Here is a 26,806-nt window from a genome sequence, read left to right as displayed (position 1 = left end):
AGCTGCCAATCCCCAGACCACTGAAAATGTAAAACAATCATTCACAACTATGTTAGGGTTTAATCTTTTACTATGTTGGCCCTTAAGGCCACCTGCTTCAAAGCTTCCTGGCATTAGGTAATTTAATTATTTAAACTATGGAAGTAACAACAAGCAAGTGCCTAATCCAGCCAGTATTATTTGCTTGAAATAATGCTGATCAGCAATCACATAGTACAACTCTGTCAGATGATACACCTGGCAGCAAGTATTTGCAGGATGAGGCCCAACAGGCAGGGAAATCAAAGAGAAAAATCAAACGACATATGAACCCAGGGCAGTCTTGGAGACAGAGGTGGAGAAAGACAGATTAATTTTGCTTTCCATAACTTTTTCCTACTGTTATGTTTGCACATTCCTCAAACATCACTTGTGGCTTTGCAGCAAGCGTCGAACAATAGCTGAGCTGCCCCAGGAGCGAGCAGGAACCAGACTGTGTCACAGCTTTGTTGGTTGTGGCCCCACTTGCAGCTGCGGCAGCCCCTTTCTCATCTAGTTCGCACTCTTCTCCCCGCACGCCGCTGCAACCGTGTGGGCTGGCGCAAGGCAGGACCCCATCCCCGACACCACCTGCTCCCTGTCAACTGCTCTCCTCTGAGTGCCGTCACCTGGAATAGCCCAGCACCAGGCTTCATGCCTTGTTATTCCCATGCTGGGGTCACAGTCTGGCCCTTCCAGATTTAATACAAAGAGTTTCAGAGATTCCTGTTCTCTTTTTCCCCACCTGCTGAGTTGCAGCCACACCATCTATGAAGGAAGTTGCTCATATCCTCATCAGAGAACAGCAAGTGGTATCCACATGTGCAGGAGAGAAGTGGCCAGGCAAGCTTGTGAACCACGAATGATGAAAGTCAGGGCTGGAGAATAAAGGGAGAGGTATTTTAAGGGTCGGCACACAAAGCCGCTGTACTGGATTTCAGGGCTTTGGGGTTCTGCAGAGGGCTTGCAGCAATTGTTGGGATGATGCCATTTGCCATCTGACTCCTTTTTGCATGTGTGTGCCCTGCCTACAGAGACTTGGGGGAAGAATGTGATGATATGAATAAGATCAACGGTGATGGCTGCTCCCTATTCTGCCTGCAGGAGCTATCCTTTAATTGCATTGGTAAGTCTGGCTCAGAGCCTTTCCGCTCACGGTGGGCAACAACTCTACTCAGAGTGCAAGGAAAAAATCAACAGTATTTTCAGCATTTCCAGCTGAAGAGTTGTCATGGAAGAGAGAAAAAAAGGTGGAATTTGTAGGTTTGAAAGGCGAACATATCTTCCCAGCTTCTGGTCATTTTGATGGGAAATTGGTTCTGCTGGCTTTGAAACAGCCTAGGACTTAAGGCTAAGTCAGCCATTGTGGGACTGATCCAAAGCCCATTGAAGTCAGTGGGTGGTTTTCCACTGGCTTCAATAGGCTTTAGATCTGGCTACGTGAGAAGACATGAACTGATTTTTTCTGGTAAACAGGAGGAGGAGTGAAAGGGGAAGGGACTGAGACCAGAAGCAAGTCCAGCTGAGGTCACACCTCCTTTGAGTTGCAAATCAATATCTGAGGATCAAAGGTCTAGCTAATCCCCTTTTTCAGAGGTGAAAACTACTTAATCAGATTTCATTTGCAAGCCTGGTTTGCTCTGATTAGCAAAACCTGTAAGCACAATGGCCAGAAGATGCTCGAGCTATCGGGGATTGCAGGGCTGCAGTTGTGAGCTTTACATATTAAACTCTCTAGGAATGCTGGGGGCAGAGAAGGGAAATGGAGACCAATTTATGCTGCACTTTCTGCGGGGTAGCCCTGCGTTGTGGGATTGCATTTCCCAAACAGGGCTCAGCGAGGTCTGGGAAGGATGAAACATTCAGAGCTTCTGCAACCAAAGTTAATGTTTATAAAGAGTCAGCTTTTTCTCAAGAGATTTTATGAGATTCCTTATCTGGACTGACCAAGCAAATACTCTGTCCCATCTAGTGATCCCATGCCTTCAGCTCAGGGCATCAGTCCTAAGCAGATAATATAATGTTGGCGAGACTGAAATCTGCTCTTTTTGGCAAAAAATGGATGATCCTCTCTTGTGCCTGGAGCAACATATAAAGGACCTCACAGGCACCATGTCTCCCTTGGGTGGTAAGCTGGGGACTGCTTGTCTCATCGTAATGGCTACATTTTTACATCAGCATCCCACGCTGTGGGACTTGAGGCCTGATTTGGTGATGTACTTATTTACATATTTACATATGTAAATTGCTCTATTGAAATCTAAGAGTATTTATGGTCGAGGCTAATTGTGACTATTGGTGGTCTTGAAGTTACGTTTGTGTTTCAAGTAACTTGCTGCATTAGAGCCTCAAGCACTGAAAGATTAGTCATAATATTTTGAAAGTGAGATAAACACTTATGGAAATGTTTTGGGTTCTCCAAAAGTCAGGCATAGTGTGAGGCTGGTTCCAGCAAGGGTTCAGGTTGGAGCTGTATGGTTGCATCTGTATCACCCTGCTCAGCAGCAGGTCTGAGCTCCTTGGTCCTGGTCTGTATTTTGACCACATCCCAGCATTACGTTAGGACGTGACCCAGGTCCTCCCCTGTGTACACTGGTTCTCAAGGAAACTGGGTTGTGTGGGCTGGACAGGAGCTGCACCATGCTCTAAGTAAATGCCCAGACAGGAGTAAGAGTGGGGTGTCCCAAGCCTTGGACCACACAGCGATGTCCTGCCAGGTGGGTGCAGGAGCTTGCTTTATGCCTGTGTACACGTTCATCTCCAGGCCCAGCAACAGGGATGGTTAAGAGGGTGGAAAAAACCTGTCTGACAGCACTGTAATTAGAAAATGAAGCAACTAAAACATACACACAGGTTTTTCTACATCATTACAGAGGAAGTGATTTTTCAGATTTGCTTGTATTGAAAAGGAAAGGGGAATTCCAGAGGTAAAAAGTTGTTTGTTTTTCATAGGCTTTGGAAGTCTGTGATTTTGCACAGGATTACAAAAGCGAATGAAATCAAATTGTTTGTGAAATACTGAACATGGGGACTCACTTGGGTGAATCAAATTAGCTGAATCAATGGAAAGGTGCATGGACGCAGACCTTACAGATGTTTGTTGCGTGACTTTACAACTGTGGTGGTGCAACTGCTGTGGCGGTGATGGCCTCGGTGTGCGTGCAGGGTCTGCGAGGATGGACCAGCTGCTGTTGTTTTTGGGCAAACGCTGCCTTCATCAAGTTCTGAGGAAAGATTCAGAGAAGGTCATACCTGTGAAACAGGTCCTGTTGGCTTTTATGCATGCTGGACCACCATGAATTAGGACATCAAGAACTAGAGAGAAACTGCTGGCTAATCTTTCAGACAAATGAACAGTGCTGATTTGTATTCTGTTTTAAAATATCAAGCATTAAAATCTCACCAGAAAACATAAAGATGCTGGGGAAGCGAGTGGCTGTACATATTACATAATAAATAATAATTGAAAAGAGCAGAAATTCAGCATTCTCCACAATCTATTAATATCAGACTGGATCTTCTGTCTTTAGCCAAACAAAAGTCTTTGAGACAGGTAGGGTATTTTCTTGGAAAATACAGAATACTTGGGTCCCTGTTTCAGCAGCACAGAAAAATAACTGTAATTTATTTCCATGTTTACAAGGCTAACACATGTTATAATCCTGTAGGACAACAAGTAATTATTTCAGACAGTATTATTTTTGCAGTGATGTTCTTGTTGTATTATGTAGCTCTTTAGAGCCCCGGGAATCACTCCCCTTCACCAAAGAATTCAGTGAGCCTCAAACACATGTTCAGACGCTTTGCTGAATTGGGGGCCTCAGGGTTTGATCTTGCAAATGCTTCCTTCCAGGCATGTTTCTGAACTACCACAAGGCATTCTTTAGACTTCAGCAAATCTAACCGCAACAGTGAATGCAATGCTTGTCACAAATTGTCTGCAGGATTGGGTCCCACATGGCTGAAAATAATCACTAAATATTTTGTTTGCAAAGGCAGGGCTGAAGGGGCATCACTGGGGAGGTTCCATAGCAGGAGCTTTGATAGCAAAGCCCAAGTGGACTTCTTCCTTCCAAAGCAGAGACCACGCAAGTCACGTCACTTGATAGAAGAGAAATATAACAGAGTCCGGAAACACCATCAAGCTTTAGATTTAGAGCCATGAATCACAGAATAGTTTAGGTTCAAAGAAGTCTCTGGATGTCTCTGGTCCAAGGAGGGCCAACTTCAAAGTTAGATCCAGCTTCAAAGTTGGAGCATGTTGCTCAGGGTCATGTCCAGCTGCATTCTGGATATCTCCAAGGATGGAGGCAGCCTGTTTGCAGGTGTCCCTCTGCCTCTCCTGCTCCCTATGCCTTTTAGGATCATGAGGTTTGTGGGTTTTCTTAATTGGTCCAACTTTCCTTTGAATAAATGGCACAAGGCTCTCAAGACACTTTGCGCTAGTGCCTGTAATAAAATTAGACTTCTCTTTTTTTTCCCCTCGGTTTTGTTTTCCCTCCACCTTTCCTCTCTAATCAGATAACAGTGGATCAATCTGCTCTGCCACGGTAGGAGGGGCGCGGGGGAAGCAAGGAGGGAGGCAGGGAAGAAAACTGTGTGGTCTTACTGTCAGGCTGTCCTGGCCTTCCCTGAACACAAAGCCGACTAACAGAAAACAGATAAGATTAATAGCGTTTTCTTCCTGCAACATGCTGAAGTGCGACAGTGAGATTAATTAATTAATTAATTAAAGCATCTGGCAGTGCTTCTTTTTTAAGTTCTGCGGTACACTCGCCCTTCCCCATCCTGAAATTTATCATGTCTACTTTTTTTCCCCTTTGCGTAGCGGATTTTGCATATTTTATCTCCTCTGCACAGTTTGGTCCCATGGGGAAAGTTTTGCTTTGCCTTTTGATTTGTAGGAGACAAGCAAATCAAAGTTGTGTCCGCTGTGACTGATGCACCCCTCTCCTACCTCTTGGCTGCTTTTCTTTCACCTTGCTCTTGATTACTCCCGGGATAACCGATTTTTGCGATTACTGCAGATCTCAGCCAAGTTCAAGCTGACGTGTCCTGTGTAAAACAGGCCCCAGTCATAAGAGTTACGATTTGCAGTTGTGGGAACCCAGAGCTTTTTAGCACTTGATCCATTCCCACCGGACCATTGAGAAATGGGTGTCAAACAAGCAGCTGAGCACCTTGTCCTTGGTATGCACTCTCCCACACACCAACATTGTACACATGCATCTAGATATATGTGCAGACATTGAAAAAGAGCTCTGCTTTCATTTGCATTCCTTTTGTTGAGTGTGATGTGCATTACGCATTGATTTAGCTTGCCAGTGCTGAAGAAAGAGAAGGATATAATAAAAAAGATGCAGAGATCAATAACAAAGAAGGGAGGGGGAGAGAAAGGAATATGAAAAGAGATGAGTAAAGGCTGATAGACACATTGAAACACAGCTGGGAAGTAGCTTCAGAACTTCTATCTACCCTTAAGTTTGCCTGGTAATTTATGGGGTTTTCAGTCGCATCTTATTGGTGTTATTATTGCTACACTTTATCTCCTTTGCTTATAAGGGACTCTTTGCTAAAGCCTTTTTACAGCAAAACAGTGCAGCGCTTCCACTAACTTCCACATGTGAGTGGTCCCGCTGAAGAACGTGAATGTTTCAGGTTAGACACACGTCTCTGTGGTTTGTTGGATCAGGGCCTCAGGGATGTAAAATACAAAGAAAAGGCACAGAGTAGAGGAAGAGAGAAAATAAATATATCTAGCTGTTGAATTTACCACCGATTTCTGGCATGCTTGAAGCATTAGTCGCCAGCGGTTGTTCGGGGAGAAGTATGATTTTAATTTGACAATGATCCTTAAACATCCTTTTCTTTTGCTCCTGCTCGGCCTCAAATTTTTTTTGCTACCTTACAAATCTGGATCTGTCCTTCTCCTCCTCAGAGGCCTCTCCCTCCAGCTGTGAGCCTTACCTTTGTGGGAGCTCTATCCTTTACCTCTCCCATTATCCATAAATTAAGCATAGCACTTTCCCCTAATCTTATTGTTTGGCGGGCTGCATTGCATTCAGGGAAATGATTAATATTCATGAGCTTGCTATCTCTGTTTGGTGCATAATCCTCTAGGGAAATTGCAGTGTTAAATGAGTGACACAAACCTAATTTTATATGTCTTTTCTTTCCTTTCTTCCTTTTTCCCTTTTTTCCCCTTTCTGACAGAGAAGTAATGCGCTTAAAATAAATTGATGGATGACCATCCATATTCATTGTGGGCATGCTTTGAGAGCGCGCCTGGCTCCCATCCTCTCCCCCTCCCTTCCTCATACCCCTGCACAGGAACACAGCTTTGACTGCCGAAACTACGGCCCCACACAGCAGCTAATGGTGATTTCGCCTTCTTTCACAAACATTAAATAGGCCTTGGCTGACCCCGCCGAGGGCTTTCAGTAGAACAACAGCATGGGAGAAACTGAGCCACCTTGCAAGAGAAACTCGGCATCTCACAGGGTATCAACAAGACTAAAGCACTGACCAAGGAGCTTGGGAAAGAGTATTGCTGTCCATAAAGAAGCTGAGGTTCTATAGCAGAATTTCATAGCAAATAGCAATGAATTTACTGACCAGGGCTATTCAGATGATATTTATGTGAATCCTCCAGCTTAAGGCAAATACTTCGAAGCTGACTGTTTCCTGCAGCTCATGGGAATGTGGCTACATGTTCTAAAATGTCTAAGCACTCATTTGGCAAGTTAGTAATCACAGCATCATCATAAAGTCTCTTAAAGTGTTTTTCAGACTGTCGTCATTAATAGTGCAATCGTAGCAGGGCCAGCTGAGCCACAGAGCAGAGAGAGCAGGCATCTCAGGCAGCAAAATACAAAGGACAGATGCTTTTTTGTGGGGGAGAATGTGGGCTGGTGTGGTATTTGCCTGCATTTTTCCCTAGGCCAGTGACTCCAGCCCAGCTCAATCCAGCTTTGGTTTTTAGGACACAGCTACAATGAGAGGCCAACAGAAGAATTACTCCTTTGCTTGTTGCATCCCTCATGCATTACTCTCCATGGATCAGAGGGGCTTCCACAGCTGGTCATACTTCCCTCCTTAGAGCAACCTCTGTGACTCAACAGCAACTTGCTGTGCTTAGAGGATGATGCTGAGCACAAGACCTTCCCTTGCAATAACATCCAACCACATGCACAAACAAGCAGTTGTTTTCCTTGGTGAATGGCACCACTGGGTTTTTTCTTTTGGGCTGCTTCCCAGCCTCCCAAGCAAGTGGGCCAGGTGTCGAGAAGCACCATGCTGGCCAGCCTTCTCGTGGTCATAGCAGTTGCTGCCTTGTGTGACAGAAGCCTCAAGACTTTCAGTCAAACAGTCTCCAAGTTTAGCTAATAAATCTGTGTAAGTCTGAGGAAATACTGAAATATTCTCAGCACTGCTTTTCTGATTTATCCAACCACCCAGGGTGGGAAACGAGATTAGGTGGGAAGAGGACGCATGTTATAGTGCTTTTATAGCATGCCTGGTAGCCCAGGGTTGGGGGAAGGCCACGTTGGCTCCTGTTGGCTAGCCACAGAGCAGATAAGGTGTTACTACCACTGCCAGCAATGGAAAATATCCTTTCGCTGAAGTGACAAAGGCTCGTGTTCTTGGAGGTGAAATATCAAATTTCAATGCCGGGCTCTGTGAGGGAGTTGTAATTGTATCTGTCTGCAGCACGCAGATCAATTGCATAATTATTGTGCTCCGACCGCTATATCATACCGATGAGCCGAGTCACGCCAGACAAAGAACAAGCCCAGGAATGTATTTCCACGAAGCAGCTGAATTACCAGGGAGTTGTGCTCTGCAAATATATTATGCCCACCTGCTCGGTTCAGGAGATGCTCAGACACGATTGTCATATTGTATGGAAAAAAGCCTCCTGCAAGGCCCCTGGATGTTCTGCAATAGACTGCAACACCCGCGTTGCCTTCAGTTCCAAGGTGTCTGTTTTACTTCATTGAAGGAAAACGTCACTATTTATTGATATGCAACCGTATTCGGAAAGGTCTGCCCAAGCTCTGTGTAATGGCTTTCCTCTTTTCAAATCAGAATATCCAGGAAGGAAAATAACTCTCGAATATTTTACTGTAGCAGGAAATATCTCTGTCTCTGCCTTCTTCAATATTAAAGAAGAGATTAGCAGATATCCTGGAAGCAGGCCATGTTATTCACTCTCTTCCCACTGAAGCCAAAGGTGAAACTCCCATAGAAATAAATGGAGCAGGTTCTGCGATTGCTCAGCCACTGAGTTCATGTGATCTGCAGTGGAATTATTTCTCCTTTTGTGATAGAAACCTCTGGATACATTTCTTCTCATCTGTGAATATAAACACCAGTGCTGGAGATGCCGATTAAGTGACACGGTGGTAAAATCATGCTTCTGCAGAAGTTGCTGACTTAGGTGAGCCTGTGATTTGGCCCTTGCTGTGTCTGAAAAGGCCTGCACGCCTCTGGACAGACCTTTCAGGGGTTAAAATGCGAAGCTCTATCTGTTCCAAGAATTTGTTACTCTGAGACAATGCTTCTGCATTTTTGTCCCCCCTTTTTTTCTTTTTTTTTTTTTTTTCCTCGGACAAATAGTTATGTGGTATGAGGCTTGTTATAGTTGGAAACATCCCTAAGTAAACAGCTGAGCTTAAAAATACTCCTTTTTTTTTTTTGTCTGGCCTTTTAAAAAAATACTAGTTATTGCACAAAAGAAGACTATGCTGATGCCAATCACTGCGTTCTAGCTGAAAACAGGAAGCCGCCCCGAGCGTCTGTCCCCAGCACTTTGACCATGCAGCTTGGACATTAAAAGCCTCGTTGGAGGATGTGCCCTGTGCTAGGAATTGGATCTCTTTATCTCTTTTTTTTTTTTTTTTTTTTTTTTTTAAATGAGCTGGAAGGCTGCCTATCACAGATAAGTGTATATCCTGCATGTCTGCTTCCTGATCGCCATCAGACTTCATTTATTTCGCTGGTGGTTTTCTAGCCTTGCTTTAACAGGTGACTGGGATGGGGAGTTACCTGTTAATCCAGGCCTGGTCTGATAGGCACTTCCCAGGTGCTCTCTAAATCCTCTGCCTTACCTTGTGCATCCTTTCACTTCTGAACCTTAGAGGAGGAGTTTGTAGTTCAATACAAAAGGCTGCCGTTTGCAACTGCGCTTTCACAGCTTACGAAGCAAGGAGAAATGGAGTTTGCATCATTTTCTGGTGCAACACAGAAGAGTCCTATGATCGTTCTGGATGTTGAAGCCTAACTGCAACAGTAAGCAGGCCAGGTCTTGACAATCTGTTTCCCTAACAGATCCCCCTTCTGCAGGCTGATGGCTGCCATGGAGCATTCAGGGATTCCCAGATGTCACAGAAATCTTTGCTGAACCAGAGACTGCCTTTTCCCACAGCAAGGGCAAGAGAGGGACTTTGGTTTGTCCCCAACATTTTTATGCCTTCAGTAAGAACTTTGTCACGGAAAAGGAGTTTGGGCTGCCTGAATGAATGTATGTTCCACGAGTTCAGCTCAGGATCCTTCAGCATCTGTTGTCAATCCCCCAGAGACGCTCTCTCCTGCTGCCAGGTACTATGCCTGCAGACATTTTACTCTACTAGATTTAAGCTGCATTTCCAGGCAACTCCTTTTTAAGTTTTTGAAGTCATTTTTCCTTGAAGACAAATCAGATTTCCTTCATGTTCCCTTCCTCTGTATCTCCTTCAAATCAGATTCAACTTTGAAGTGGTAAGTCCACGGTGTTGATGAACGTAGTCCATGATGCAGGCCATGCGTGACCAATACATCACTATGACCTTCACCAGATCTTGGGACCCTATAGACCTTTGTGGAGACAAAAATTAGCTCATATTACCAAGGCCCTGGATGCATTTCATGTCACAGTAGTTGAGAAGAGAACAGAAAAGGCATTTTGCACCATTATGGAAATAAAGATGTTAGCTACTCCTTCCTAGAAATATACGACTCCTGACACTGCCCTCCCCGGCTTTGAGCCTGTAGGACTCTACGGATTTAACAGAGCTGTGTTCACACCACTGTGGAAAGGGAAGAAGCCTGTTAGTTTTTATTTTGTGAGGGCAATCGTAGGAAGAAACAATCTGGTCGTTCTTCACTTTGCTCATGAAAATGTAAAGCCTAATGTGTAACCTACCGAGCATCCAGGACCGCAGTAAGAATCAGAAGTCAGAGCTGGTGCTCAATACCTGAGGAAGGAAGACCCTCTGCTTCTTTGTGGCAGCCCGCCCAGTGATGTACCACACCGGGCTGTCATAGTTTGATGCCCTCGTCAGTCCCCTCACCAGTGTCTGTGAAGGATTCAAAAAAGTCCCCCTTTTTGCCATCACTCAGTCGCAGGGGGCAGGAAAAGTTTTCCCCTCTTCTCACCAACGCTCCCCTCAAAGCATGGCATTGCACACTTCAGGATGGTGTGTCAGTAGTAGGACTTACAGATCTTCCTTTAAAGAAAGCTAGGGTTGTAAAGCCACTTTCCCCCATCATTTTTCAAAGCACACAAAAGTGAGCGGGTACCTAATCTCTCAGCCTTTGTGCAAGGTGTCATCCAGCCAGTGAACCCGTGCTGCGGTGGAGGGCAGGGTGCCATGACTCTCCAGGACCAGCACGGTGGAAGCACTTATGACAGTGCAGTTCAGTTAGACTTTGTTAATCATTTAGGCAGTCTCCATTTAATTCAGACATCTCAGTCTCTCCATTCGGTTCCTCCCTCGGGTTTTGCAGACTCCGAGCAGACAGATTTATTGGGGTCTTAAGCATAATCAGGAACAAATTAGCCTCTGTTAGGATCACACACTGGCCTGGATCACAGCTATTCAAAGGCTGCCTTCCCATCCATGTGAGTATGAATTAAGTCATTGGATTGGAGTAAGTCTTGAGTATTCTTTTATCCCAAACATATGATCTTATCAAAAACCCATTACGTTTATCATCGCATTAGGAGGGAACGTTCGGAGCCAGTGCAGGAGTATGTTGCTATATAAATGCTGTGCTTACTTCAGTGCCTGTCGTGAAAATAAGTCAGTGCTTCAGGAAGGCCAGGGAAACACTGCCTAAACGCATATGCCTAAAATTAGGCTGTGAGTTTCTGGGTATGTGTTTGCATCAGTGGGGTGGCTGCATTGGGGATGTGTAAAGAGAGCATACATGTGTTTGTGTGTCAATGTTTCTGTCAGTGTGGGTGTGTAGCAGGATGCACGTGGGTGCCGGTGTTTCACTGTAAGTGTGTATCTGACTGTGCATATGTTTATAGGCTGAAGGCTGGGTCTTTTTAATATGGTAGGTATTTTCCTTTCTTTTTTTTCCTTTTTACAGAAATAAGCCCCTTTTCATAAAATGACAAAAAGAAACTCTTTTTCCAAAAACACACATTTCATATGTTCGGGATTTGTTTTTGAGGATTTTTGATTGCTGACCACAGTCTTTCCAGGGCTGAATATTTCTCAGAGATTTCTGCTGTGACTCTCACTCAAACTGGGACATAGTGCTCTGAGGCGGGTGAGCTGCTTGGCTTTATCCTACTGTTCTTGGGTACAGCAGAGACCTGGCCTACGCTTTGATACGTCTCTGCAGAGAGGAGCAGAACAAGAGATGCAGAAGGATAAGGTGAGGGAACCAAAAATTTATCTCCATGGCCATCACAAGTTACATGCTTGCTCTGCCCCTCCCTTGAGCTGGCCAGACACACAGCGTGTCTCTCCCTGGGATGAATGAGCCACACTGGTGTAGCACTGTGCCAGCGTTAATAAACCCTGCAGAGAAAGAAGGTATGTTACAGGGATGTCCAAACTGGGACTCTCAGGGCACACAGGGTTCATGAGCAGTTCAAGCACATGTTCCCAGCTGGGTCATACCAGACAAAGAGTAGCAGGGCCCTGCTGGCATCAGGGCTGTTGGGCAATCTGGCCGTGGGAGGAGGCAAGGCAGCTGGGCCACTGGGGCCAGCACTGCTGGGTTGCCTTAAGGCCCATCTGCACATCCACCCTAGCCCCCTCCCACGGTGGAGTAATGGGGCACCCCAGGGAGCCATTGTCATCTTTTGTCTGTGAAGCCTCTCCCAAGCACTCCTCCTCCCAGCTCTTCGAGGTGTGTGGTATATGTTTGGTGGCTCCCAGCCATATGAAGATTTTAAGATGTGACATGTAGGGTCAAGACGTTTGGCCACCCTGGGAATATTCGCTCAGATGCAGAGCTGCACTCATACAGCTGAACAGCTTCCAGATTCGTGCTGGCTCCTTTTCGCCAGCTCGAAGTACTGGCCCAGCAAATACACAGTTCCCCACACTTATCCACGTACACAAGTTGGCCGCAGAGGTCATGATGAAATGAAACCATAATGACATTCTTCCCTGATAGACTTCTCTGTTCTATCAAACTCACACTCTCTTAAGGACCTGGAATTTTGCACGGGGGATTGGGAGGAAGGGAGGGGAAAAGGAGTGAAAGTCATTAAATAATTGAATTGCAATAAACTGATTTTTTTCTGGCTCATGATGGTATTTCACTGTGTAAACTAGGAGGAAAAATAAACAGGGGATTTAGTAGTTTGGAAGTAGCTCAAAATTGAGCAGCCGTTGGATTTTCTGACACCTAGCTCAAGATAGTCCAATGCTACCGACAGGACTCTCCTTAGGGATCATTTCCATCAGTCCAGCTAGCGGCTCTGGCTAATTTCCTACCGGTTTTTCAGCAGGCTTATTTGCCAGACAAAAATACAACAGGCTGTCAGAACTGGATACCTCTGGGGACTGACAATGATAATACAATACAAAATAGGATACCAACAGGTCAAAGGTTTCCATTTCACAGAGTACTCTAATGACTGAAAGTCATTATTGCTATGCAGTCTGTTTGAAAAGAGTAGATGGATCTCAGTTCAGTTTTTAATGGGCCAGTGTTACAGAAACAACCTCAAAAATTTGGCATCTTTGTTGGCAGTCTCATTAGAAAAGCCACAGAATAAATGGACAAGGATAATAAAGTCTCCTGCTGCTTTTGATCCTTTCAGGTCAAATCTGAGTCACATTGGTTGAAGCTGTGTGTCTATGTGGCAAGCTTATCCTCACACTATGTATACTGTATCTGCTCTTTGGATAAACAGATCTGTTTGGCCCTTTGGTCACTATCACTGTGAACTTGGCAGTTTTTGCCATCCCTAAATTCACAGTTGCTGCTGTTGTTGTTGTTCTGCAGATATCTTTTAAAACCAAGAAGGGAAACATTGTAGACCAGACCCTCTGTTGGCATTTTTCCATCCAAGTTGGTGGAATTTATGCCAACACCCGCAGCGTCTTTCTATGTATTGTCTATCTCTGCTTTCTTCTGTCTCCATCCTTTTAAATGGAGATAGATGAAAATAAGCAGAAAACCCCTTACATTAGGAACTATCTTGGGGGAACTGCCCAATACAAACGTTGACTATTGTTGCTTGGCTTTTCAAAAATCACCTTGCTGTTACCTAGAAGCGACCAATGCTTTCACTTCCCAGTGACCTGATCCAGCAGATACACGACCACTGATGTTATCAGGTCCTAGCAACTAGATTGCAGACGTGTAGCCAGTCCTTTGTGATTACTCTTCTCTGCTTTCTCCTGGCAGATGAACCCAGCAGGTGCTATTTCCACGATGGTGATGGAGTATGCGAGGAATTTGAGCAAATGACAAGCATCAAAGACTGTGGTGTTTACACTCCCAAAGGCTTCCTCGATCAGTGGGCTTCCAACGTCTCCGTCTCACATCACAGTGACCAGCAGTGTCCAGGATGGGTGGTCATTGGTCAGCCAGCAGCAACCCAGGTAAGGAAAACCTGTCCTGAAAAGTGAAGTCCAGCAAGGAGCAACATTCATCAGTGTAGCTAGATGGTCAGCATTTGTGTGTGATGTTACTCCTGCCTGTTAACTTGCTGTTTCACCACGGAAGGCCCCTGACAGCAGTTTCCCTCTTTCTGAGCCCGATTAATACTGATGAGTTGAAATTCAGTTCCAATCATCCAACCAAAAACTGGCCGAAGTTGTGGCCTGCTTGATTCAATAAGCTGCGTAGGAGTCACCTCGGCTAACTATCATCACCTAAAAGACTAGACGTGCTCTCTGCAGCTAGCACAGGGTACTATCTTGTGGCGATGAGTTCTGAAGGCTAATGCTGAATAATACAAAAGAGCGTTCTTTCTTTTTTAATAGTTTTGTGTTTTCTGTCTCCCAGTTTCATAAAAGCACCCTATTGTTCTATTCTGAGAAAGGTCCTGTCCATTCCCAAAGCCATTCATTAGCTTTAACCCCCTTCTTACATGTCTCTTTTGTAACATAAATAGCTCCAGTTACTATAACTTTACCTTTTGTCTCCCTGAGAGAATTAGATTCAAATGAGTTCAAAAAGACATTAGATTAATGCCTGAAAAACAGAGCTGTACACAATGCAGATGCAACTGTCCAGATGCAACCTGACTCAGGAAAGCCCCCATTGCATATTGTTGGTTTTTTAGAGGTTACAGCAGGGAAAGGGTCATCATATAAGAGCTGCTTCATATATTCCTCCTTCAGCATCCACCGTTGTCCCTTGCTAGAGACAGAGCAGTGGATTAGGAGGACTTTTGGTTTGATGCAGCGAAGTTGTTCTTACAGTCTAATTATCTGGGAGGTGTCTTGAGTGGGCAGTGCAGAGAGGAATGCCGTGTCACAGATATGACAAGCAGATTTCTCTGTGAATAGTAAACGCTAAGCATTTCCAGTTGGCTTGCAAGAGAAAACATCTTTATCCAAGAGACTTGGCCTTGTTCACATTGCACAAGTCTGTAACAAATTAATGACCAGGTCAGTTTTAAATGCACAAAGTGTGGTTAGCTGGCATAGTACCAAGACAGAATCCCAAGCCCAATACTGCCTTTTTGTCATGGTCTCATTTATTATTTCACACTGTAAAAGGAACTTTCCTCTGGCCCCTACCAGTGCCTTCGTAACTTCTTGTTCAAGCTCCCTGTGCCGTAGTACAGTCCAAAGCCCACTGTCTCCAGTTCAGGTGCTGCTTTATGTGGATGTCCCCAGGCACTCTGTCCCCCTGCAGCCACTATGGAGAGCTGCCCTGATTTTCTCCTGATGCACTGGTAGAAACACAGCCACACCATGCAGTAGGTAACATATGGTCCTGTGGTGGAAAAACCACCACCGCGCGCATACACAACAGAAAGCCCTGCTGTGTAGCCACAACTCAGGCGTGTTTGTTGTACCCAGATGAGATTAAGTTGTCACAGCCTTGTTAAAAAAAAAAAAAAAAAGGAAAAAAAAAAAAGCTGTGGTATCTATAGGCAGAGCACTAGCATATCACATACTGGCAGAGTGAATGGGAACATGCCTCCTGTTATTGCCTGGCCCCTGGGGAGATAACAGTGTGCTATTTACTTCCAGCAAAAGGAATTTTTGCTTTAGCTCAGCTGGTCCTATTACACCAGTTTAAGTGCATGGGGTTCATTGACCTTTTTAATCATATATGTTGAGAAAGTCTTTGTTTTCCCCAGGAACAAGACAGCCTCGTTGGCTTGTGAAAGCACCTGACTTGTCACTCCGGAGAGGTTAGGTGGGGCAGCAGGTCATCAGTCTGTTAGCTAGCAGAGATGAAAATTAACCTAAGATCTCTTCTAATCACTGCATGTAATGATCACTGGTGTGTAAACAAGTTTGGCTTCATTATCTGCACAAGCATTGAGCCTTAGGGGTTTTTTGTATTGATGAAAGGAGCACCTTTCCTCACCCAGATATCTTTCAGAGTAGGTTGTGTGCTTGCTGGTGTTGTGCAAACTTTTCGTGTTGTTGCTGGGTAGTTTCCTGATTAATCGGAGTGGCATTTCTGTTGGCTTCTCATCAAGAATGCCATGAAAGATAGGTTTGAGTAGAGTGCACAGCAATATACAGAATACATAAGTTGCGTGTTTGTTAGCCATCCCTGTTTCTCGTAATTGCCCCAGCGCTCTCGAGGTGCTTTAAAGTATTTTAAGCATGTCCTTCGTGATTTAAAATGTTTCTCATCCTTAGATATCTCAACACCCCTTTCTCTGCATGACTGTCATAGTTTTGCCTAGGCTGTTTCTGAGGAGTAGGCATCGCAGGTGGGTTTGTTATTGTGGTATTTCTCAGCAATATCTGCCTGCGTGCACTTGTTTACTGTTGGAGGATTGTTTATGAGCACAAGCCGGAGCTCACTTGCTTGTTATTGTAGGGTTGCTTCTGCAGACTGACCACCCCACACCTGTTTTTCTCCGTTCACCTGAGGCATTGCCCGTTTCTGCAGAGTTGGTTATTCCTTAGAAATAGGGTGCCCGCACTTGCTTATTATTTTGAGATGGATCTTACATGCTGGTTCCTTACTTGTTAGTATGAGGCTGCTGAATGGCAACATACTAAGTGAGAAAAAAAAAAAGTTCACAGTGTAAGGTTTGTTTTGAACAACAAAATCCTTACAAAGAATGACACAGTCTTGGCGAAGAGATACACATTTGAAAAATGGAAAGGTCAAACAGCCCCCCCTTTAAACAATCGCTCTTTCTGCAGAAGCAAGACTGATAGACAGCCACTTCTACTTTCCTGGCAGCCACTCTTCAGTGCTGATTAAGAAATATTCTCAGTACTGACAGCATCATATTTAGAGCCAAAGAGGACCAGTCAGCAACATTGCACCAGCACAGAAATGCGAGCACTGATGCAGGGTATTTTTACAGTTTGATTTCTAATCTGGCGTCCTCCGCAGATCTTGAAGCAGACGCTGCTCAGTACCTGTCGTTGACTGCAGGAGGAATTCAGCAGCAAAGGCTTTGCACACTCTTGGGCTGCTCTTTTCCCTACTGCTCTTGCTGTGAGTTTGTAAACAGCCTCTCCTTGCCATCCGCTGTGTGTGAAATATTATCGGTGTTGATGTACTGGTTGTGTGGGGTTTTCTACAGCACAGTTTATTTCTTGGGGCCTTTCTTGTGCTAACAATCATTGATGCTAGCATTAAGTCATCAGCTGGTGTATGCTGGCAAAGACTACAAAAAAGCAGCAGCGCTGGGCAGATTTATACTAGCTGAAGGACAGATCCAGTAGGCATAAACAGACAAGACAAAGGGTGCTTCGGCTGATCTGTTTTGTGAATAGCTGCAATTTTTTTCTGTCTTGGAAGTCCCCAGGGACTTATTTCCCTACCAGTTTGTACCCAGCCAGGGTCAACCTCCTTGTTACCAGCAGGAGGGGGCAGGACATGGCCTCCTGACACCAGGTTAAGCACACCTGGGCTTGACAACGCCTGAGTTTAAAAAGCCAACTCATGGCCTGCCCAGACAATCCCTGTTTTATCATCACTGGTGAAACTGCATTGGTGAGGGTTGTTAAGCAGGCAGATGCAGTGTGGATTAGGTCACTGTGAAAGGTTGGTTGTCCTGTAGGGTTCAAGAAATGAGGGTCTTGCACTGACCTGAGTCTACTCAATCTCCGTGCTCTCATTGCACACCAATTTTGTTTTGCCACAGTTTTCAGTGAGTTGAGTGCATTAGCTTATATGTTAGTCTCTCTTTCTAGAGTAGGTTGTACTCTAGAAGGATTCAGATATTTTTCTCCTCATTGGATATTTTTCTCCTCATGAAGGATTCGGATATTTTGCTAAAGTGTCTTTTCTATACAGATGTGCCTTTGGAGGAAGCCTCTGACAGGCCTGTTTTGGGAGGATTGCTCCGTGGCTTGTGCAAGAGGAGCAGAGGCAGATGGATGCAGACCAACCATGGGAGGCTGGAGATGCTGTTTCTCCTTTCCTCTTGCTGGTGGCACTCCTGCTTTTGGAGAACTGATTCCTCTGCAGTTTCCCTTTGGGCCTTTATAATAGACAATTATAAGAAGGGACTAAAGGATCTTTAGGTGGCTTATTGTTAAACTCGTTACTCCTGTCATGGCTATGCATGCTCAGGACTTGGAAGCTTGTGTGTGCATTGGCGATTTAGAGGGCCAGTCCCCCCATAGCTATGTCTTTCATTGCATTTCTTTCCAGTTTTGCAGAAGTTGTTTAGACCAACTAACCATGAATATATATACACATAATTTTTTTTTCTCCCTATGCCATTGGCCGAGCCTGGTTTTCCCCTGTACGGAAAAAAAGCCGCACAGCTGAGGCATAGTTAACTGAAAGGGGACTCTTTCCTGAGGCTGCTGGGCACAGACAGATCCCGGGATTCGTTTTCGTTCCCAGACTGATGAACACACCCTGTTCTCCTCCGGGTACCCCACAGGGGCTGCTATGGAGTAAGAAGTTGTGGAAGAGGATTCTTATTACATCTTTCCCACAAACAGAGGCCCCCTCCTGCCCCTATTACAGTTCCCACAATTGCGCTCATCCAGACTCACTGCAACAAACCTATTCTTCCACCAGCAGCACAAAGATGTCTAGAATTGCAGTATGTCTGAAATTGCCCACAAGAGGAGAAGACAGAAGCACAAAAATACTCTGAATACTAAAAGAAATAACATGGTAGAGCAAGGGCTCCAAGAGTGGTAAGAAAATACTGTAACAAAATTGAAGAGAAAGATGATGAAGCTCTCTGCCACACAGTTTTATTCTGTCTAATAAATATAACGCTGAAGATAATTCCCCAAAGATCCAGCAAAGCCAACAGATAGCGTAATCTTGAACAGGAGTGGGAAGAGAGGAAACCTGCAACTTTTAATGGAGAAGCCATTCCTTTCCTTTGGGGTGATCTTGCGGAGAAGAGGGAGGGTGTCTGTCTGTCGGCTCTGCAAGTGGCCCTTTTTGAACTTGCCAATTCACAGCCAAATCCTGTTGCTCTTCAACGGTAAGAGTTTTGTTGTGGTTGGAGGGATAAAAAAATCCCCAGTTTTAATAAGATGATTTGCTTTGCAAATGTCTTTGTTATTTATAGCTGAGCCAGGCTTTGAACCACTAATCTCTGGAGGATGAGGGCAGAATCCCACTAAGAAGAACCATTAATAGAGGAACCATAAGTGATCAGAGACCAGTTCTGGAAATAGATGAACTGGACACTGTGCACAGGCTGTCGCAAGAGGAATGTAGGTTTGCTGTATGCATCTGAGCTCATTTCCAGTATTGGCTGATCCACCAAAAGGCTCCAGCTTAGGTTACAGAGTCTCCAAGTCTAAAGTTAGTTCAAGTGGGTCCAAAACTTCATCTTTATTTCAGCCTTCCCCTGGATACTGCAGACCAGCCAGTTTGGTCTTTTGCCTGAAGACTGGAGAGTTGCATCACGAGCCTGGCCCTGACCATCAGGCAAATTCAGGCTGGAATGCTTCATCCTTGGCTTAAATGATGATATTTTTCATATTTTTTCAATGTACAGGGATTAATTAAGCCTTATCACAGCCATACTGCTTGGTTTCTGTTCCATTTAGTAGAGGTGGAAACTGGAGCACAGAAAGGTAAAGCTACTGTTTGAGGATTAAACCTCAATATCCTTCAGAGATGTTGCAGGCACTGGGCATTGTGGAGCCTAGACCTCCCCAGGTCTAGGAACTTCAGGACTTGTTGAAAGGGAAATGTTCATATCTTGGATAAAAAGAAAACTGTTCAGGGCCTGCTGAGAGTCGCTGTCTGGGAGCAGAGACCTGGAAGGGGTCTGGGGCCATTAATCTTCATTTTAGCTCTGTCAGCCACATTCACATTGCTGCTTTGCCTTGTTGGAGGAGGCGGTCCATGCGAAGGGCCCACACCAAGGTGAGGGATGCTACGAAGATGTGTGCTAACATCAGTGCCGTGGCTCCTGCTCAGGAATGATCTCAGTGTTCTGGGGAGGTCTCTGAAGCAAAATAAAATGAGAAATGGAATTTCTAGGTAGGCTGGCTTGAAAAAGACTCAGCTGCAGAGAGGTGGCTGAGAAAGAGCGTTACCCTTAAAGTCGATCCAGAGCTGGCTGGAGAAAAGGGGATGCTGCCCATCACCTGGCTGCCTGCTCCCTGCTAGGACAGCCAGTGATTCCCTCCCTCTCACCCCTCCATCCCCACATCTTCCAGTGCTCCTCTGCTCCTGGCAGTAGCAAACCAGCAGACCCCATGGCTGATGTCGTAGCCTCTGGCTGATTTCTGCAAGGGGAGGACAGAGAGAACACAATAAGATGTCAGAGGAGATTCCAAGCAATTTTGCCAAACACTCAAGGGATATTTTTTTCTTTCCACTCCCCTCCCCCCTTAGTTTTTAGAATAATTTTTCAAGAGCACATATGCAAGTCATCTAAGGGAAACAGAACAGTGAGTACCAGGGGCTGGTACACTGTGTTCCCTTTGTGTACTGTACAGAAAATAGATAAAAGAAACAAAGGATGATGCAGAGAGCAAAGCAGCCATCAGTACTCTCAGAGAGGTTCAATCTGACCTTTTCAGAGATGAAGGTCAAACCAAAAATCCTCAGGTGCCGGAAATTGGTCCTGTCTTCCTAGGACCAGGAGACATTTACCACTAACGAAATGAGAGCAGAATTCCATGCCATTTGTTGTTGCTAGAGGCGAGAAGAAAGGCAAGAAAGGAATATTGTCTTGGATAATAATAAGGATTATGTGCTTCTTTAGGAAGTAACTTACCATTTTATGATTATATCTGCTGTACATGCAGCCACCTACCCAGATTATACGTGATAAAAGAAAACAGCTTGGACCCCCCTGGCATCAGCGAGCTGGAAAGCCGGACCCCACGACAGCGGCGGTGCTCGTTAGCATGCACTCTTCTGAAAGCAGACCCCCCTCCTCGGCCCTTGCCCCTCAACCTGCCAGTCCCTCCGTCTGCTGTTGCTGCTCACAAGCCTTTAGATGCAGAGCATGTCCAGCCGTAAGCGTGGGATAGCTCTCCTGCATCCCATCCGGGTTGTTTGTCTTGGGTCCCTCTCCATTCAGAGCAGAATGATTTTGCATAAATGCATCGACACGTCTGCTTTGTTCATGCATGAAGGGTCCTCGGCATTTCTCATCCCACCCCCGCCCTGGCCGTCTTCTCCCTACCCCCCTGGCATGTAGCTTCACCAGCTTTTGCATGATTTCCCTGCGCAACAGTGAATAAACCTGCCTGAACTATTGCCAGTCAATCAAGTGCAGTTAAAAATACCCAGTCGATTATTTTGGATAGAATTAAAACAAGTGATCGGAAGGAGAGGATGGAAAAGGGTGCAAGAGCGAAGCCATAATGGCCTTTACTATGTAATTTGGTTTCATGTTCTGCATAAGAAAACATGTAAAATATGTAAACAGAGCTCTCCAGGATTGTAATGTAGCTACAAAGCCACAGATATACAGGCAGGCAGGGTGCTATTCTTCAGCAGAACGGAATGCCATCCCCAAAACCACACGATCATTTCTTTAAGCCTGAAAGTAAACTTTCTCATGCCAGGAGCAGAGAATTTATTTTTTCTTTTAAATGAAGGATTGTCTGCACTACTTGTTCGGAGAACTGTAGGCATTTTAGCCCACATTGTCATAAGAGACCTCGTATTTTGAATGCCAATGAATTTTAGGGTGTTCATCTTGAGATGTCTCTAAAAGGCATGGTTTTTGGAGGATGGTGCTTACCCAGCACTGTCCTGAAGGTCGCTCAAGTCAATCCCTCTGTCCCCACCTGCAAATAAGTATCTATCTGCTTTAAAAAGGAAAAAAACAAAACTGGGGACCATTTGGATAAACTCTTGAGCTGCTTTAAATCTGTCCTGAATCGTGCTGCCTTAGTTGGAGCCATAACTGTTGAGGAACCCCAAATCCATGCTCATTTTTGGAAATACTGCCTGTAAAGTTGGAGGATCACTGTTTCCTCTGAGGTCATTTCAGTGGTGAATCTGATAAGAGGACATGATTCATCCATCTGGTAAGTGGGCCCAGCTCCCCCTGCTATCAGCAGGAGCCTCCCCCGGGGCCTGGGTTTCCACCGTAGCCTCAGGGTCCAGCTGCAAACTTTAATGCGTGCCAGGAGATGGTTATGTGCATGATCAGTGCTATTATCTGTCTGTGCATGTACCTACTCACTGGGAGAACCCCTCATTTCAGGAGAACATCAAGTTCTGCTTAGCCATTTTGGTCATTGGGCCAAAATCCTTATGCTTAGCGCTTTGGGCAGTGGATCTTATTTCCCCATTTTTTGGTAATTAGCCCTTGCATCATCACTCTCCGAGAAGACAATTCTCTTTTCAGAGAGGGGAAGCTGAAGCACAGGGTAGAGATGACCTTCTTTCCACCTTTCTCCATCCAAATATCTTTGAAAAATCTGCCCTTCTAGCAGAGCAGATCTGTTCCTGGTGCACTGCACTGTGTTTACACTGTGACCCTTACCTACTGGAAAAGGCAAGCCTCACTCTGTGGAAATTTAACTGTGTCCCAGTGGTTGTTTCTGGTGGGAAAGGCCGAGACCGAGCAGCCATGATTTCCTCCATTCCCTGTGCTCCCAGTCTGTCCTCCCGGAGCCTGCTCCTGGGAGGCAGTGAGGCTGAAGAAACCATGAGCTTCCTCCCACAGACGATGCTCATAATTCAGTCCGCACGGTAACTTCTTTGGGGAGCAGCTGGGAGTTTCTGTGAACTCTCCTACTAGCCTGAGATATCAAGGATGAAATGCTCCAAGCGGTCTTTTGGTTTAATTTGTTGGGGTTGGACGTTTATCAGATCAACCAGGGCTGTTCTGAGGCTGGAGGGAGGTGATGGGCTTCCCCAGACACCTGCAGCCAAATCTTGGCTTGAGTGTAGATGTGCATGGGCTGGAGGAAGCAACTGGCTGCTGCTCTACGGACTCTCCCTGGATGGGCCAACTCATTCAGGGGAATTTGTTCACGTGGCGGCAGTTTCGTTACCCTGCGGTTTCAGTGGGAAAAGCCCGGTGAAGCAAGGGGGAACCTTCTGATTTGCATACCACAAGCCGTGCCTTCACGTATTAAGAAAAACGAGCCACACGGTTTGATCTTAATTAATTCGTGCTGATGTAGGGCTGAGTAGTTGGATGGGAAACCGCAAGGGTTTGATTGCTGAGGTGTAACCGTAGTCGGCTCCCCCGGACGGCACGTGGTAGCTCTCCTCCGTGCCCCGCTGCCGCACTCCCTGGGAGCCCCGTCGCAGCCTTCCCTCTCACTATTTAATTCAGGGCCTCTTCCCAATGTATCATCTCGCTGACTGTATCCAGTTAAGGCCTGTTGACAGCCCAGAGCAGACTTACACCCTTAGGATTAGAGGCATGTGTACGTCTTCATATAGGGAAGGACAACTGGGTGTCTGGCTGGCTCGCTGGGAGTGCGGTGTGGGAAGCTGAGCAGCTTGGAGAGGGAAAAGGAGCCAGGGAGAGAGGTTTGCACCCCCAATTGTCCTGGCACGTGGAAACACTGTGTGATGAGGTTGTGTGTGGTTTACACAGTGTGTTTATATGGTCCATAACCCTGAACAAAGCTGAAAAGCATGACTTCAACTCTGGAAATAAAAGTGCTGGAAACCCCTGGTTTTCTGCACATGAGAAAGTTTTGTTCTTTAAACACACAGATGTTTTTAAATTAAAAATCACTCTTTTGACCTTTCCTGAATGTGATCATGTGGTCAGAGCTGACATTAACCACTGCACGGCTGTTTGCTTCAGCCACAGGCGAAGCTTAGCGAGCAATCTTCAGGGCTCGTGGTAGCACCTGCGCTGTCGCACATTTGGAAGCTGCTCCTGTGCCCCATGTGCACTTGGGGCGGTTCAGGGGAGGTGGGGTCAGGTATGGGGATATTCATGGTCCACTCCTACCGTGCTGGAAATGAAAGCGTTGCAGTTTTTTCCTCCTTACTAGTTGAAAAAGATGTGTCTTAATTTTTTTCCTATTTGTCTCTCTTCCTATCAGAAATATTGCCCAAGTGTTTCTAAGCATCTCTGTCCACCTCAGCCAGTGTGTTATTCTGATGGAGAACTCCTCATCGAGCTGAAGCTCTTTAGGGATTTGTTGTTGTTGCTTTTGGGCTTTCTCTAACTAGCTGTGTGCTTTCTTTGTCCAAGCAAATTTATAGGACCAGCTTTGGGAAGGAAGGAGGGGATGTTACCAAGCCCAATCCTGCTTTGCCCTGCAGGAGTGCCAAACCAGCAAAACTACAATGAATCCAGTGAGTCAGATCCACTAATATAATAGTAAAACTATATTTAAGATCCTCCTAAAGCGTGATGCACATTCTGCCTTTGACAGTTGATTTTCTGATGCCAGCTGCTCCCAAATGAAGCACTGTAGTCAAAGGGGGGGGGAAAAAAAAAAAGCTTTTGCTCTACTCATCAGTGGTAAAAGCTTATGGGATGGGATTGTTTTGCTTTGCTGCCGCACCCCCACGGCCAGCCTTGGCCCGCAGTTATACGCAAGCTTTGCTGTAGTGGACCTAGCTGGTTCAAGTTAGAGAGAGGCAGTTCGGGAACCTGAGTGTGCAGCCAACAATAATGTTCTGGCTACTGTATTTGTTTAACCTCGCTCTCCAGTGGATGGATATATAGTCTGTTAAAGCACTTATCAGTCTATAATGCCTTCAGACTTTTGTGAGCAGCAATGTGGAAGTTGTAGACAGGAGCTTTTGCCGTGGATTGAAAATGTCTTTTAGCTTTAATGAGGCTGATGTTTGAAAAACTAAAGGTATAAGGTCTTGTTTGGGTGCTCTTTCTTTATGCTGTCTGTTTAGTGGGTTGCATTTGGCTGCTATTTCTACTGGTAGACGTATTTGTGAATTTGAATGTAATAGCAGAATGCAATTTAGGGCTAATTCTAAGAATTATGCCTTCTAGGTGAGATCCTGGCAGTGCTGGGGTGGAAGATGCAGTAGTTTAAGAGCAGCATCTTTATGTCCTGCTGCTGTGTTGAAGAAATAGCAAACCTCTGATGTGAATAAACAGGAGCACATGGCACACTTTCATGTGCTTCATAGGAGACTGTATTCTGTGCGGCTGTGCACTTGGAGCTATCGCTCGCTTTTGCATCCTTTCCGGGTGCATTGCTGAATGGCAAAAGAAGCAGCGGCACAGACAAATTGCACTCATGAGCTCCAAATGCTGGTGTTTACTTGTGGGCTTGTGCAAAAGTTGAATTGATTATTAAAACCCATTAGCACAGTTATTTCTTTTTTTTCTCACTCTTTTTCTGTAGTTTCTGACCGCGGCTCAGCTGAGGTCTTTGGGGTGATCCTTTGAACCATGCAAAAATCATCTGGTTAGGCTTTTGTTGTAAAATCAAAACTCCATATTGTTTTTTCCACAGGTCCAGCTAGCATCCTAGATATTTTGATTACACCTGGCTGGATGTCAAAGCCGATGTGGGTTTGGGATAGGGCCAGTCAGAACTGATTTACAGTTTTTTCAGGTACACCATGTGAAGTTTATGGTTTTATGTGATTTTGATTTGAACTCACCGGTTTTAAATGAAGTTTGCTTTGAATCTGGAGATAACAGAAATTCAAAGGAAAGCTCAAAGAATGCAGGTCTGCATGATTTAAAAATTGAAATATATTGTTCATACGGACTCTTTGGAAGTGAAGTAACTGCATTTTTTGAGAAAGCTAAAGTTAATAACACACATTGAATACACATGCAATCTGGGCCATCATCTAATGGAAATCCCTGTTGCTCCTATTCGCTTTCCTGAAACTAAACCAACTTATATGACAAAGCAAAATAGCCCTTGCATCTCCCACTCATTTCTGAATCTGTGTTACATCCAAAACTCTACCCAAGGAAATTTCCCTTTGGAAATGAACGCTGTAATTTTTATTGTAAAGTAGAGGAATTGATCATCATGTCACACTGCAAACAAACTATTGATGCCAACGTCATACCAGCTGTGGTATTTTCATACACATAAAGGTCACTTTCCAATTACTAAAAAATCCAGCCAAACCTTCAGCTGTGGGGTTCTGGGCTAAGAAAGCTGTAATAACGTGGTAATTGAATACTAAGTCTGCAAGGTCCAGACGCCGTCGTCTGCTCCAGATTCAGAGGGGCAGTGGCTGTGCTGAGACTGGATGTAGCAACTGGCGATGGGGCTTTATTTTGTCCTGCAGGAGATGTAATCTGCTTCCCAATCCCACAGCCAAATCCTGTTCTTCATTACACGGGTAAAATTGACAGATGAGATTTCCTCTTACTTCTAAGCCAACTGAATCTGGGAGTAATATAGCATCAGTGTGTTACCCCAGGAGTTTTATCAGCTTCCAGTTGATAAAGCTTTTCTATTAATCACCTGCCTGCATGCCTTTGTCCTGGAGCAGGACATGCTGCAGTTTTTCATCTTTTGCCATCAGACCTTTAAGTACCCCGATGAAAACAGGCAAAAGCAGACAAAGAGCATGAAACTTAGTAAAACTGTGTTATCAGACACAGAGGACAAGGAGAGGTTTGGAGTAAAAGCTGCAGTTCATGAGCATCCAGAGGTAAGAGAAAGTTGCTGCTGAGGAAGAAGCAGCAGACTAGAAGGTAAGAAGGCTATTGAAAGAGGGAGGACACAGCTTTCTCTCATCAGTTTATGCTTATAACCTATGTTGCTGCATCTCGGATTTGGTTTTGTTTTTTGGTTTTGATTTTACAACAACAGGGTATTTTAAACTCATTATTAGCGCACAGAAAAAATTAATATATGTACCAGTTTGGAAAAAGTAACTTTGAATGCTTTCCTTAAGTTTTAGAGGCCAAGCTGAAATGACCCAATGCTGACTTTCATAGTTGGGCAGACAACTGTTAACTCAAATCTTCTGACAGGACAAATCCAGAACACTGGTAAAGGGACTAGTCCTAAAGCATTTCTGACCA

General features: G+C 45.0%; 1 protein-coding gene across 1 annotated transcript in view; it reads left to right on the top strand.

The window, feature by feature from the left end:
* PAPPA (pappalysin 1) overlaps positions 1-26,806 on the top strand; it is a gene marked incomplete at both ends in the record, with an annotated part of 177,410 nt that overhangs the window by 92,101 nt on the left and 58,503 nt on the right. The window contains 2 exons of the mRNA XM_082327351.1: positions 1,053-1,144; positions 13,660-13,856. Coding sequence (XP_082183477.1) covers positions 1,053-1,144; positions 13,660-13,856 — 289 coding nt within the window. The remainder of the gene's footprint in view (positions 1-1,052; positions 1,145-13,659; positions 13,857-26,806) is intronic.

The sequence above is a fragment of the Platalea leucorodia genome, assembly GCF_965183815.1.
Source record: "Platalea leucorodia genome assembly, chromosome: 15".
Classification (NCBI taxonomy): Eukaryota; Metazoa; Chordata; class Aves; order Pelecaniformes; family Threskiornithidae; genus Platalea; species Platalea leucorodia.
The sequence above is the reverse complement of the archived record's forward strand: the minus strand, read 5'-3'. Positions and strand labels throughout refer to the sequence as shown.